This window comes from Gordionus sp. m RMFG-2023, chromosome 2 (assembly GCF_954871325.1).
Source record: "Gordionus sp. m RMFG-2023 chromosome 2, tfGorSpeb1-WG-v2, whole genome shotgun sequence".
In the NCBI taxonomy this organism is placed as follows: Eukaryota; Metazoa; Nematomorpha; class Gordioida; order Chordodea; family Parachordodidae; genus Gordionus; species Gordionus sp. m RMFG-2023.
Genome location: NC_088776.1, coordinates 20,198,934 through 20,213,439, shown reverse-complemented (window position 1 = coordinate 20,213,439; position 14,506 = coordinate 20,198,934). Strand labels below are relative to the sequence as shown.

The following is a 14,506-nucleotide window of genomic DNA, read 5'->3' as shown; positions in this document are numbered from 1 at the left end:
TCAATTTTTTTATTTCATCCTCATAATTGGTGTCAATATAAACTTGTTCAAGATATATTTGAAAGTTTTAATACATGAAAGTCCCAATAATGCATTTTTTCTTGATTCAACTACCACTACTTGTAAATTTTTAGTAATACCTTCATAACTTACTTTGACTTGATTAAGTTTACGTCGTAGGCTGTAAGTTACAGATTGGATTTTTTAATTTCTGTTAGCAATGTCATGAGGTATGATAGTAAATTTTGATTCTATATTGACTTGCATTGTAATAGTAAAATTATTTATTAGAGTAATCATAAAGGCACTGTCATTATCTTATGCGTGTTTTCAGTTAAGTTGTTGTCGTTAAGATCACTATGATTATTGTCTTTGTAGTGTCGACTTTGTAATCAACAATTTCTTCAATGTTCATGTTGTAATTTATTATTGTTATATCGATTTTGGTCATCGTATGGTATTTGTTTTCTCTGGTTGTTATCACGCCATGTGTTCTTGTAGTTATTTGAGTTTATCATAGGATAAATTATTATTATTGTTGTAACCAGGGGCGTCGCTAGCCTTTACAATCTCAGGGGGCTCAACTAAAAAAAATTCATGGGGGGCTTCGCCACCCATATCCCCCTTTTAATTAATATATTATACATATTTAAAATATGCTAACTCTATATAATTATTCTCAATTTCATATTTTGTCAATTATAATATTTTGCGTACAAAATAAACTAGCATATAAATAATTAAAACAATACAAGACAGACATTTCTAAAAATAATATTTTTTAATTTAAAATCTATTTTGAGTAAAGAATTACAAGTGATAAAAAAGGTTAATTAATTCATACATATGCCTCAATTGATAATGGTTTTTAAAAACCACATAAGGCTAATAACTCTAGCAAGTTACATTGACAAAAGATCATGAAACTAATATAACTCTCTGTTACCATTTTAGACAATGTTTTATAGAATGGACTAATAAGAAAAAATTTATAGGCCTAACCAAATTAACAATTCTTGAAAATATAAACGACCAATCCAATCATAAACTATATGGTGGCTAGAGCTTCCTCTTAGATGACATGATGGAAGCTAGATAAGTAATCGATAAAATTTTTTTGAGATATTAAATTTCTAAAAGATTATCATCCATTTTTAAGGGTATATAAACGACTACACAGTTGACAATTATTGCTTATCTAAAATATGCAATCATATGCACTCAGCAGCTATATAGTAATAATCTTAAATTACATAGCCACACAAAACCACCTCTAGTTGGTATATTATATCTTAAAATAATAATAGATTGTAATAATATCAAAAATATATTCGTATTAAAAATTTAACTCAAAACTGTTTTTCAATAAATAAACAGCTTTCCTAAAAAGACTTAAAAAAGAGAAGAAAAGATATCTAATTTATTACATCCATTGTGAAATGAATAATAATAAGTTTAATTTTAAAAATATATTTAATAAATAGATGGCGCTAAGTAATTGAATGCAAATTATTAGGTTAATGATGCTTGGTACCTTAAGGTACCATCTATCAAATTTGAATTTTGTTCATTTTTCATTTGGATAGGCACTACCAAATATATTTATAATATATATTTGAAAAATCGTGATTTTTGGAAAGCCTCTATGGCCTAGTAGGCAAGAGCTTGGCTTACTTATCCTATGCTCCCGGGTTCGAATCCCAGGAATGATCATGTTTTTTTTCTTATTCTAACTTGGTGGTTCCATCCTTGGGGGGATGATATATAGAAGGCCGGACTCGACCACGTGATTCCGTATTAATATATTAAATAATAAGGGTCTTATTACATGGGTCTTATTACATGGGTCTTATTACATTTTAAAAAATTTTGGTCGGTATTAAGCAAATTAGATTGGTATTTAAAATATTTCCATACATTCACTTCTGTCGAAGAATGTTGGGCGTCTTTCAAAAACAACTTGTTTGATGCCTACAATCATCTCCCAAACATTAACATTTCTCCACCGAGACAGGAATGGCTATCCGATGACACCACTCGCATGATAGCTCAACTCAAGTTACGGGGTGAGCGCGATGGTCACTTATGGACCTCAATTCATAGACTCCTAAGGAGAGATAGAAGGATCTTTATTGCTAAAAAGGCTTTTGAGATAGACAGGGATATGAGGGAAAATAGAACTTTCGACGCCTATAAGAAACTAAATTATTTTTGTAAAGCCAAAGTGTTCAAGACACTTCCAACTATAAGACTGGATAATAATAGGTTAATTACTGACCCTGACGAACAGATAGCGTTATGGCTTGACCACTATATGGGAGTCTTTGATTCTAGGAGGCCTACCTTAATCCCATCCACTAGTCAAAATGGGGGACAATTGGATGCAAACTTTTCATCGGCGGAAATTGTGGCTGCCATTAAGAAGCTTAGGAATAATAAATCTCCGGGTACAGATAACATTACGGGAGAACATCTGAAAGCAGCTCCCTTAACGATCTCTCGGTTTCTTACTTCCTTTGTTTAACAAGATATGGTTGACTGGGATGATGCCAGCGGATTGGAATAAGACTATCTTTTGCAACTTCCCGAAAATTCCAAATCCATCTAAATTCAAGGATTATAGAGCCATCGCTCTCACGTCTATTGCATCAAAAGTTTTTATGGTTCTTTTAAAAAATCGCATTCTTTCCTCTACACCAAACCTTTTGTCTAAGTATATTTGTGCTTACCGTCCAGGTAGAAATATAAACGAACCAATATTAGCTTTAAAGATTATAATGCAGAAATGTCAGAAGTATAAATTACCTTTTTACTTTATTTTTATCGACTTTAAACGTGCTTTTGATAATGTTAATTATGATGAGCTTTGGAAGATTTTAACCGAATATGGCATTGACTCTAATATTATAAGGATCCTTAAAACACATTATAGTAGTCTTTTTGCCTCCTTAAAAATTTATAATAAGGTTTCTCCATCTTTTAGGACAAAAAAAGGGGTAAAACAAGGATGTGTTCTTTCCCCGCTTTTGTTTAATATACTTATGAATAAAATCATAGTAGATACGCTGGCTACTGCGAATCTCTTAGAATTAAGTTCCAGTCAGTCTTTTTTCTTGGAAAATAGGGTGATATCTTATGCTGACGACATAGTTTTGATAACAAAAAGTTTGGAAGAAACCCAAAATTTGATCGCTATATTAAACTCCTTTAGTCTTAAGGTTGGCTTGGACATTAACTTTGATAAAACAGTGATAATGCCCTCGTCCCAGGCGCCTCTTCTGAATAATTTGGTGGTGGGGGGAAAGTTGGTTAAGGTGGTAGATTCTTTTAAATATCTAGGTGTAACCATTGACAATAAAGGTAGTTGTAAAGAAGAACTAAAAATTCGTTTACAAAATGCTAGGGCGGCTTTTTATAAATTTTTTAAACTGTGGAAAGCTAGAGAGATATCCGTTTTCACAAGACTCTGTATTTTCAACTCAACCATCATCCCGATTCTCTTTTATGGCGGTGATACATGGGAGATTACCAAGACCGAAACTAGGAAATTACAAACGTTTGTAAATAAATGCCTTAGAATAATAAATGGAATCTTCTATCCAAATATTATCTCAAATGAAAATCTTTGGAAGAAGTCTAACCATACCCAGGTTCACGTATCTTTAAAAAAGAAACGTCTTACTTTCTTTGCCCATATTTTAAGAAATCATAGTAACAATAGCCTTGTTATTGATGCCATTAATTGGTTATACTCCTTTAATGGGAAAACATATTGCAAATATAAGACATTATGGTTCTACAGAGCCTTGAAGGACATAATGGATCTAAACTTAAATTTGAAGCAATTCCTAAGGCTAAATAAAAACAAAAAATCTATAAAAAAACTACTAAAAATTAAATCGAATTACCTAAACCTCCCATAATTTATTTTCTGTATTTTTCAGGTTATTTAATTTCTTCATCTCTAAATTTTACCTCTTGATTTTTGTCTTTCACCTATTCTGTGAATTACTTACTTCACTGACTTCAGCTTTTATTTATCTTATTTTCTGAAAAAACTGCATGGTTAACATTATCAATAGCTCTGTTATAATTCACAAATGTAAAGCAGAAGGGGTTTTGTACTTAGTTTTTCTGCATGATTATTTTTCTAAATTAATTTTGGATCCAGTATTTTCTTTTCTTGGCCTGTATATACTTATGTATTTTTGGTGTGGGTGTTATGCTTTTTCCATGCTATAGGATGTGATGGCTATAGCTCAATAAGTCTTAATTTTCTTGTGGTCTTAGTTTTTGGGTAGTTACTTAGGTAGGATTTTTGATTTCATCCCACTGCAGTAGTTCCGCTCTCCTATATTTCTATTAAATGAGGGCAAATAGGTAGCGATATTGTTATAGATGCTATTTATTTTTTGGTTTTTCTGCTGTGATATTATCTGGCCCTGGAGCTTTTGCTTTTTCTTAGTGTTTTTTCATTAGTCTTTGTTCGCTTGTTACATCATTTATGGAGAAACCAGTCGACAGGGGGGTGGCGAGGTTTGTAAATATGTTTTGCTGGTAGAGTTTTCCGTGAATGATAGACTATCATATAACAATCAAGCCAAAATGCCTTTTGTTAATCCTGGCCAACAATTACTTTTCAATTTCCTAAAACTTACGGAGCTGGCTCCTATTTCTGCGTCATAGTTTCCTTTCTCTCATATCTTTATCATTATCAAAGACCTTTTTCGCTATATAATCTATCTATCACTCCATAGAGTTTTTTGTTTCTCTGGAAAAAGGAAAAATAACCGTTTGTTGTGTGGTGTTCGTTTGCTGGATAGTCATAAACCGATTACTGACTAGTTTTTGCCTATTCACTGGATTTTTCACCTTTTAAACAATTTGTGGTAAACCCATTTTAGCTTTTCCTTATTTTCATGAATAAATTCTAATCTCAATTGATATGAACACATTCTCAATTAGTTAGTAACTATCAAGGCTTACATTAGATGTTAAACTTAAAATTGGCCACCACCCACCCTTAAAGTAATTAAATTATTTAGGCAGTTCATGGGTATAGGCTTTTGTTTTTGCATCTCTTTTGTTGATTAGCCTATAGACGTTTAAGCGACAGTTCTCGGACTGTTGCGCGTACAAGTACGTGCGGCTTGCCCACAAACGTGTGAAGGGCTCCTCATTTTTTTTCCTCCCCTAAATTAACTATCCAGTTTGATGGATTTTTTGAGGAAAACCTAGCGTAGCTCTGTTGTATCCACAACCAGAGGGCGAAAACGCTTTTATCACGTATCACGTATCAATTATTACTTATATTTATTATCAAAAGCATTTATTATTAAAATTTTAAAATTATTAACTGTAATATATTATATAACTGTCACTGTCAAATATGTCTGTAAAAGTGGCATTTTATCTAATATTTTATAAATAATTATATTTTATAAAGGATTATAAACTATTTATCTACTTACTTTTTACAAATAAATATCTTATACTCATTTGGATTTGGGCCTTGAAAATAATTTTAGGAAGAAACCAATGACATATATAATACGTAAACTGTCGATTCATTCATTAAAATGCATTTTTAAGCGTCTTTAAAAGCAAATCAGCTGGACCCGCCATTTTGGTAACACATATAGTAATTATTTTCATGTTAAAAACTACTATTAAATTGATAACTTGCTTCCTTATTATCTCGATGATCCGGTAATTAATAAAGTTTGCATCAGATATATAAATTAGGCTCTCGTTTAAATTTTATAAATGATTAGTGTAACCAAGATGGCGTCTCCAGCTGATTTGCATTGATGTACACTTTTAATGAATGAATCGTCAGTCATATGTCATTGGAAGAGACATGATAAAATTTAAAAATCAAAATGTAGTTGATTAGAGATTTTGAACTCGGTTAATTACAATATTAAATTTGTTAATTTTCAATTAATAAATGATTATATTTATTTAATTAAGGTTATATAATATTTTAAATAATAAAAGTCAATTAAGCTTCAACTGTTAATGCTAAATTAATATTTAGTGAGTGATATTGATATATTTTTAACACAGAATTTGATTGCAAGCTGACATAGTGAACATATAATTTATATGTATTAATCTAATCTAATAATTAAAATAGTATTCATTTAATAAAAATTTAGATAGTTTTATTAATTTTTAAATAATAAAATTAAATCTATATATCAATAGAATTAGAAATCGTTCAGGAGGCAATTAAAAAAATTTATTTTTAGTTCAAGGGGATATTAAGGAGCAATTAAAAAAAAAATTTGCTTCAGCAGGCTATTCAAATTTTTTAGGGCGACACCATTTGTTGTAACGATTTTGATCATCCTATTGAATCTGTTTTCTCAGGTTATTGTTATGCCAGGTGTTGTTTCTATAGTAGTTATTATAGTTATTATCATCGATAATTATAATCTCTAAAGTTGTTATTGTTTCTAAAATTAACATTATTGCCATAATATCTAAAATTGTTATTATTGTAACTCCTACTCCTATTATAATTATTATTATACCTGTTGTCATAATTTTGTTAAAATTGTTTCTAAAATTATCATTAGAGTCAAATCGATTATTAGATCTTTTATAATTATTTTTGTTCTGTTCTCATTCCTGCAATTATGTCTAGGAAAGGTATTGTCAAACGTATTTTGGTGAAAATTTATATAAATTCTTTTGTTTATGGTCAACATTGTTTCGATTATGGGATCCCTTTTTATAAGGTTTTTTGTCATTACTCACATAATTTTTATTATCATTATCTGATTTAATATTAATGCAATCTAATTTTATTCATAATTGTACCATTTCATCTAAAGTTGAATTAACATTTTAAATTTATGTTTAATATTGTCATTTATAGATGTCTTAAGTTTTTCCTTTGTACGATTATCGTCAGGAAAAGCACATTGTCAACTAAGTTTGGATAATCTTAAGTACCATTCTAGATGTGCTTAAGGGGCAAAATAAAAATTGTTAATTAAATCATTTATACCTTCCCTAGGTACCAAATATCTAAGTTTTTTTTATTATTAAGTTAAAGTCCAAAATTTATATGTTTGAACATAAAGATCTGATTTTGTCATACAAATCGTCTGATAAATTGCTCAGGATTGTATTGATTTTAACCGAATCGGACGATACTATGTCCGAAAAAAATTGGGTCAGTGTGTTATTTTATATGTCGGTGATGTTCCCTTATAATTTAGGAAACTTATGCTGAAAGTCATAATTTGATATCGTTTTTAATTTTTCATCCAAAAAACAAATTTAATGAAGTTTATAAATTTTGTAATAAAACACATTATTTTATAGTTTGTTAAAATACAAGTTAATTGGATAAAATCTTCGTCATTCAAAATGTAAAATTTTCCAATCAATTCATAATATTTTAGCATGTCCTTAAGTTTTTCAAAGGTAAAGAATACATCGCAAAAGTTTGGTATTATAATATTCTAGGTCTCTAATCCCAATGATCTAATAAAGTAAGTCACAAATGTAAATATTACTGGTAATATTAATTAAAAAGAATCTTCCAATAAATTTTTTTTTGGTTTTTTTACCTTTATATTTCGAATTTTTTATGTTATGCATAAATAATTATGAGACCAATGAGCACTTTTTTTCGGTTCCTCACTCGGTTCATTATGTAAAATGGTGATCTAAAACTATATGATAATTTATTTTTTAAATAACTAAAAATTATAAGTCTAAATGTTAAAATGTTTTAAATCTATATATATAATGTATAAATTGAATGAATAAGTTAACAAGAAGGTTAAATAAATTACAAAAATAAGTTTAACAAAATAATAAGAATAAGCTTTGCAAGATAATAAAATATAAAATGAATTTATTACAAAAATAAGAATACATTAATAAGTGAAATTTTAATAATAATTCTTTAATAATACTATCGTGAATATATATATTATTTTTATTACATAATTAAAAAAAAACAACGTTTAATATAATATATTTTTTAACAATTTCAATCGACACTTCTTTTTTTCATTTTAAATTGATTTTAGTTTTACCAAAATAATGTATAAAAAACTTTTATTTTAAGGATGAGGTATTGAAAGAGTTGGATATACTTAATTGAAACATCTTTTACTCATTTATTTTATTTTTTATTAGATAATGAAGAAAGAAGAAATATTGATTTTGAAATAAATGCTTTAAATAATAAAAATAGAAGCAATATTTAAGTTAATAATATTTTTGACAAAAGAATAAGGAAAAATGAAAGAGTTGGAGTTGAACAAAATACGTTTAACATACAGTTTTTTAATTTCAAACTATGCTTTAGATAATGAATTAAGATTAATTATAGTTTGAGCAAAGAGTTATAAAAATTGAAAGATAAAAAGGTAAGGGAAAGTAAATAGGCATATTAATTTATACAAAAGATATTTTATTTATAAGATAATAGAAGCTTTAAGCGGTGCTGAATCTGAAGATATCTCTGATGGTATTAATAAATTTTCTAAAATATTTTAAAAAATTAAATATAGGCATGGAATCTGATGAGAATACTATTGCAGGCCTGATTGCCGGTAGCAACACTTTATATAAAGATACATTAGATAATGAAGAAATAAAGGAAATAAAGGATAATTTTCTAAATCACTTTTGTAATTCAAATTTTTTTATATATTTGAAATCACAAATATTTAAAGCTCTTTAATATTTAAAACTCTTTAATATAACAAATTATAATATATATATTCTGCAATTGCAGATAATAAATAAACTGTAACAAATAAATAATATTTTATATTAAAAAATATTATCTTTAACCTTACAAATTTGTATTGTTTTTAGTGATCTGCATCGGCTAATTTTTTAAGTCCTGTCCGATCTCGAAATTTTATAAAAAATTTTGATGGCCAGGCCCAAACCCGTTTTTTATAAAAATTTTCCTGTGGGGTCCTCTGCGAATTTATTTAAATATTAAAATTAATTTTTATAATTACTCAAAATAAAAGATTTATGTTATTTTTATAAATAAAATCAAATATTTTTATTATACATCAAAAATTCAACATAAAATTCATAAATTTAGATATATTTTAAAAATTTTTAAAGGCCCTACCTGAACCGACATAAATTTAAAAAAAAAATAATATACCCGACCCAATTCGAACCCTATTTGTTTTAAAAAGGCAGATATCTAATTGTTTTATGAGAGCTTGTGGAAAAATGCATTTTTAAAATAAAATCGACCATTATCAAAATATTTTTTTAGGCAACCTTGCTCAGATTTTTTTGTGATTTTTCTAGCGCAAATATATTTTCTTTTTTTACGATATTGAAGTGAATTAATTTTAAAAGCAAAAAAATTTTTTAGATATATATCAAAAACTAAATCTGGAAAATAAATAAGATCTATGATAATTTATCTACAAGATATTTTAAAAATCGAGTTGAGTTCAAAAAATTTTAAGGTATTAATTAAACTACTAACCAATGCTTCTAACTGTATTTAAAAATTAAAAAGTATTCAATATATAAATGGTCTATATATTTTATATGATAAAATTTTTGTACAAAATATAATAGTATTAATATTTAAAGTATGATTTACTATATTATATTTTTTAATTTCCTTCATGAATTATTGTTTTAATAGAAATTAATATTTATTGTGAATAATTTACAAATATATGATTTGTTAAATAAGACGCCATTTTTTATCAATGTCTAAAATGGATATATCTCGTATGATATCCTTAAAAATCGGTGGTCTTTCTTATCGAACAACCCACGATGATTTAAGAGACGAATTTGCACGATATGGGGATGTGGGAGATGTTTACATTCCAAGAGAACACAATTCAAGTAGAAGTAGAGGCTTTGCCTTTGTAAGATTTTTTAACCAAAATGATGCAGATAGAGCGATGCGTAAAATGGATAATAGAATGCTTCACGGACGTCCTATAAGAGTTTCTATGGCTCGTTATGGTCCGCCCAGTTCACTCGTTACTTCTCTAGCTAGGCGCCGTGAAATGAAAAGAACTAGGAGCAGAAGTAGGAGTAAAAATCAAAACAGAAGCATAAGCAGAGATAGAAATAGACGCAGGGAAAGGACCCGGAGTAGGGGTAGAAATTCTAGGAGCTCTACCCGATCAACAAGAGTTAGCCGTGAGCCAGAGCGCAGCAGGTTCATTTTTTAATGAATATATTTGATTCATTCGTATATTCCTTATATTATAAAAATATAATAATTAGTGAAGGCTGAGCATTGAGTAAAACTTACCTATTTAACAAAAACAGTATTTAGTCCTGTCTTTATAGTTTTTTTTCATCTAGTGCTATCTTTTTGTTCAGTACCATTAAATTTTGTAAAATATTTATGCAGTTTTATTTTATATATATCACATGTTATGCAATGTTAAAATAAATTTAATGAGATATTTATCTAAAAACAATGTTAAATATTTTTGCAATTATATGGCTAAATATGGCATCTTATTATTTTGATTTTTGACTCATAAAGTTTTTTATTCTATTTATAATGCCTGTAAAATTAAGATTTGCTCAACTGATCATGATATCTATATAATGGCTACTTAATGCTAATTACACTAAGGAAAAATTTCAAGTAAGAATTAAGAGAAAAACAATATTAAGTTCAATTATGAAAAAATAGTTATTAAAAAATATACAAATGAGTGGATGAGATCATTAAAGATATGGATATATGATTTTAACTTTGACCAAATTATAGAAAATAAAAAATGTATTTAAAAATTGACCCAATATTTTGATATTAACATTTGGTCTGGTTATTTATATATCTGTACAATCCAATTTTTGACCTTCACTAATTTATATATTTTTTTTTTATTAAATTCACTTTTAAGCTTATATTTTGCACAAATCTAATGTTTATTACTTAGAAGTAGAAGAAAATTTAATAGAAGTGTATCTAGATCATCATCCAGAGGTAGAAGGCAAAGAGGTAGGAGTAATATATCAACTAGAAGGTCAATTTCAAGGAGAAGAAATGGTAATGACCGTGACAATAGATCATTTAAAAAAACAAGATCAAATGATAAAACATCAAGTAGAAGTGTTTCTAAACAAAGGTATACTCGAAATAATAATAAATCAAAGAGGTCCACATCCTCTGACACAAGTGTCAGGAAAAAAAGTAGATCTGCTTCTAAAGGAACACCAAAACGTTCCTCAAAAAGTACAAGCTCAAATAAATCAATTTCCAAGCCATATAAAGTTAGAGTAAATAGGAGTTTGTCTAGAGATAAAAGTGTGTCATCTAAAAATAGTGATACAGTAATGAGCCCTGAAAGATTTAAAAAAGATAGTAAAAAAATGATAAATGGTCGTATAAGCTCTGAGCATTCATCAAGATCTAGTTCAATCTCTAATCAACACAAATTAGAAAAATCTGATTCTATAGCTAATGACACAGAAGCAAATGACAAACTATGGAGCCAAAATGACACTAATTTGGTTGGGAGTGCAGAGGAAGATAGAAATGAAGAGATAAAAGAGTCGTCTGTTGAAAAAGATGCTGATTCAATCAATGAAATCCATGTGGTGTCCCCTAAATCTGATAAAATAGAAACAGTAATTGATAAAGATTCTGATGATGAAAATGATAATGAAATAGATGTTAACAAAAAGTTAAAAAATAAAAAAGATAAAAAAAAGAAAAAAATTTCTAAAAAGGATAAAAAGAAAAAGAAAAAATTAAAGAAATTGAAAAAGAAGAAGAAAGAAAAAAAGAAACTTAAAAAAAAATTAAAAGCTAAACCTAAGTCTAAAAATGACTCTAGTAATGAAGAGGACATTGATAAAAATGGTTCTCAAATTGACGAATTAAAGATTGTTGCCAAAGATATAGATAAGCCAGAAGTTGGAGATCATGAAATTGCTTTACCCAAAGAACCATTAGTAAAAAAAACATCTAGCAAAAAAAAGTTGAAGACTAAAAAAGTAAATAAAAAAAAGAAAAAGTTGAAAGGTGGCAAAAAGAAAAAAAAGAAACATAGTTCAACCTCTTCTGATTCAGAAGAATCATCCAATTCTTCTACCCAATCATCAACATCTTCAAGCACAAGTAGTTCAGATGATTCCTCAGACTCTGATTCTGACTCATCTAACAATTCAACTTCATCTCACAACTCAACCTCAAGTGCTGACCTAGCACCTTCCCCAAATCATGATATTAAAAGCTCTGATTAAAGTAATGCATAATGAGATATATTAAATTTTAAAATATTTTTTATTTTCATTCTTTAAAAACAGTTAGCAGAGCAATCATTCATAGACTTATGCCAGACACCTAAAAGAATTGATAAAGTCTTATAAAATGGTATATTTTTTTTCTTCATTTTTTTATTAGTGTCATTATATATATTTTTAAAACCTTATTTAGTAGGCATTTTATTTATATTGTATATCATTCACATTACAATTTATTGATTCCTTGTTCATAATAAATTGCTCTTATGACCAGTATGATGTAATTATTATATTTGAATATATATATTTTTTTACATGTACATATAAATAAATAACATCAAAAAAAATTCAATCGTACACCGTAAAATATGCACGTTACAAAGTTCGTACATATATAACATACGTTTAACGAACGAGAAGGCATGGCTAGGTAATATTTGCGCGTTTAAAAATCGTTTGGTATCTATCGTTATTGGTCGATCATGTGCTTTTCTTCACCTAACCATTTTTTAATGCGAATATTCGTTTCACTATCAAAAAAAACGCGTTAAGTTATTGCTAAATATTTAGGAAACGCATCGGGGTTGTGACCTACCAATCTAGATGCCGCGACGTTATAATTTACATGAAAAGTTTTATCTTTCCATTCATTATCTGTTATTTTAGATTAAAACGTTCAGCACACTTTATTTTATATTGTGAGAACAGACAAGACGTGAGTTTAATATTCCTAGTTATTATTTTAAATAGCTTATAATTGAGTTTAAATAAACTTTAGATCACTTGAATTTACCTTTATCACATACAATAGGTGGTTTATTTTAAGGCTTCTTACGTCACAGGTCGGGCTTAGAATCTTACGTTTGCGATTTGCGTTTTTTCATCCTTAAATGGATGATAGCAGCATTATGATAAAGATGAAGGTTCTTTACCTTACGTATGAATTTACCATATGCATAATAAATTATATATTATTTTTATAAAATTATTATTAATATATTTTCAATAAAGTAATTATGATCTTCAACATATGTATTTATTTCAATGAATGGTTAACATGCTTTTCAATTAGGTAACTTGATATAGCATATTAATTAATAACAAACTTAAATTCAAAAAGAGAATATGTGTTCAAATGTTAATTGTAACAATTTTAAACAAATAAATTTAGAGGAAAAAAATTGTTTATTATAAATACCCCAAAATAATTAACGATATAAGTTTTAAAAATTAAATGAAATTTCTTTATTTTAAAAAATAGCCTCATCTGCACTTTTTAAAGTTTGATGCAAATCAAATGATATTCACTTTATTGCATTTTAATGTCAGATGTTAACCAAATATTATGAAATGAATTTAATTGACATCAAGAATGTGTTTTTATTATTTCTCTTTTTGTTTGGTGGAAATTCCATTAAATGATTGAATTATTATTTTGTTCTTATATTTTCATCAAAATTTTCTATTTGAGAAAAAGGAATGAGAATAAATTATGTTACTACATCATAAGTTAGTCCACCTGACCTGCAAGCATAGCCAGTAAAAGGAGATATGGGCTTGCTGGACAAAATATTTATAATATAAGGCAAGACCATAATTAGATAATGCTTAATGCTAATAATGACAAATTTATATCCTTTTCCTTCGTAAAAAAATATTACAAGTCAGATTGGAATATATTTGTGAGCTGAACCTAGAAAATATTATCTGTTTGCTAAAAAACCCAATAAAAATTTATTTTCAATTTGTTAGTCTAGTTAGGTATGACCATATAAAAAATTCCCAAAGATTCAAATTAATAAAGTTGACAATCTTGTTAATAATAGCCCATCAATTCTAGTATTTTTAAATAATCAAAGAATTGAAATCGTAACTTGAGCTCAGCTGATTTATAAATTTTTTAAAATCTTGTGCATATTTTCTTATTCATAAAACCCACTGGATAATTAGATTTTTAGTACAATTAGTTTAAAGATTTTTGTTATTTCTTGTATTCAGATTTTATTTTATATTTCAATATTTTTCAATACCATGATATCTATATCAATAAGAAAAGACATTTATTCATTATTCAAATTAATATAGGAAAAATAAATGACAATGAGTATGAATCTTTACTTTTGACAAAAAATCTTTAAATTCGGTAAAAATATTAGAGAAAACTCAAAATTAAATTATATAAAATCACCACTTGTTCCTCACCATTAAAAAATAATATAAGTATAATTTTCTGGAAACAAATTGCAGATTTAATGACAATACCTATTAT

At 27.4% G+C, this 14,506-nt stretch overlaps 1 protein-coding gene across 3 annotated transcripts; it reads left to right on the top strand.

Annotated features, from left to right (window-relative positions):
• Positions 1-9,672: 9,672 nt before the first annotated feature.
• Positions 9,673-13,192, top strand: LOC135923313 (serine/arginine-rich splicing factor 4-like). 3 transcript variants are annotated; one of them, XR_010571181.1, is made up of 5 exons: positions 9,673-10,189; positions 10,929-12,238; positions 12,301-12,367; positions 12,621-12,869; positions 13,049-13,192. XR_010571181.1 is itself a non-coding variant. In XM_065457996.1 (3 exons), exons 1-2 carry the CDS (start codon positions 9,726-9,728, stop codon positions 12,235-12,237), a joined length of 1,773 nt encoding a protein of 590 aa, XP_065314068.1. In that variant the 5' UTR covers positions 9,673-9,725; the 3' UTR covers position 12,238; positions 12,301-12,511. The 3 variants fall into 3 exon arrangements, 1 of the variants encoding a protein (XP_065314068.1); XR_010571180.1 differs by lacking the exon at positions 13,049-13,192 and having other exon boundaries at positions 12,621-13,016; XM_065457996.1 differs by lacking the exons at positions 12,621-12,869; positions 13,049-13,192 and having other exon boundaries at positions 12,301-12,511.
• Positions 13,193-14,506: the final 1,314 nt, after the last annotated feature.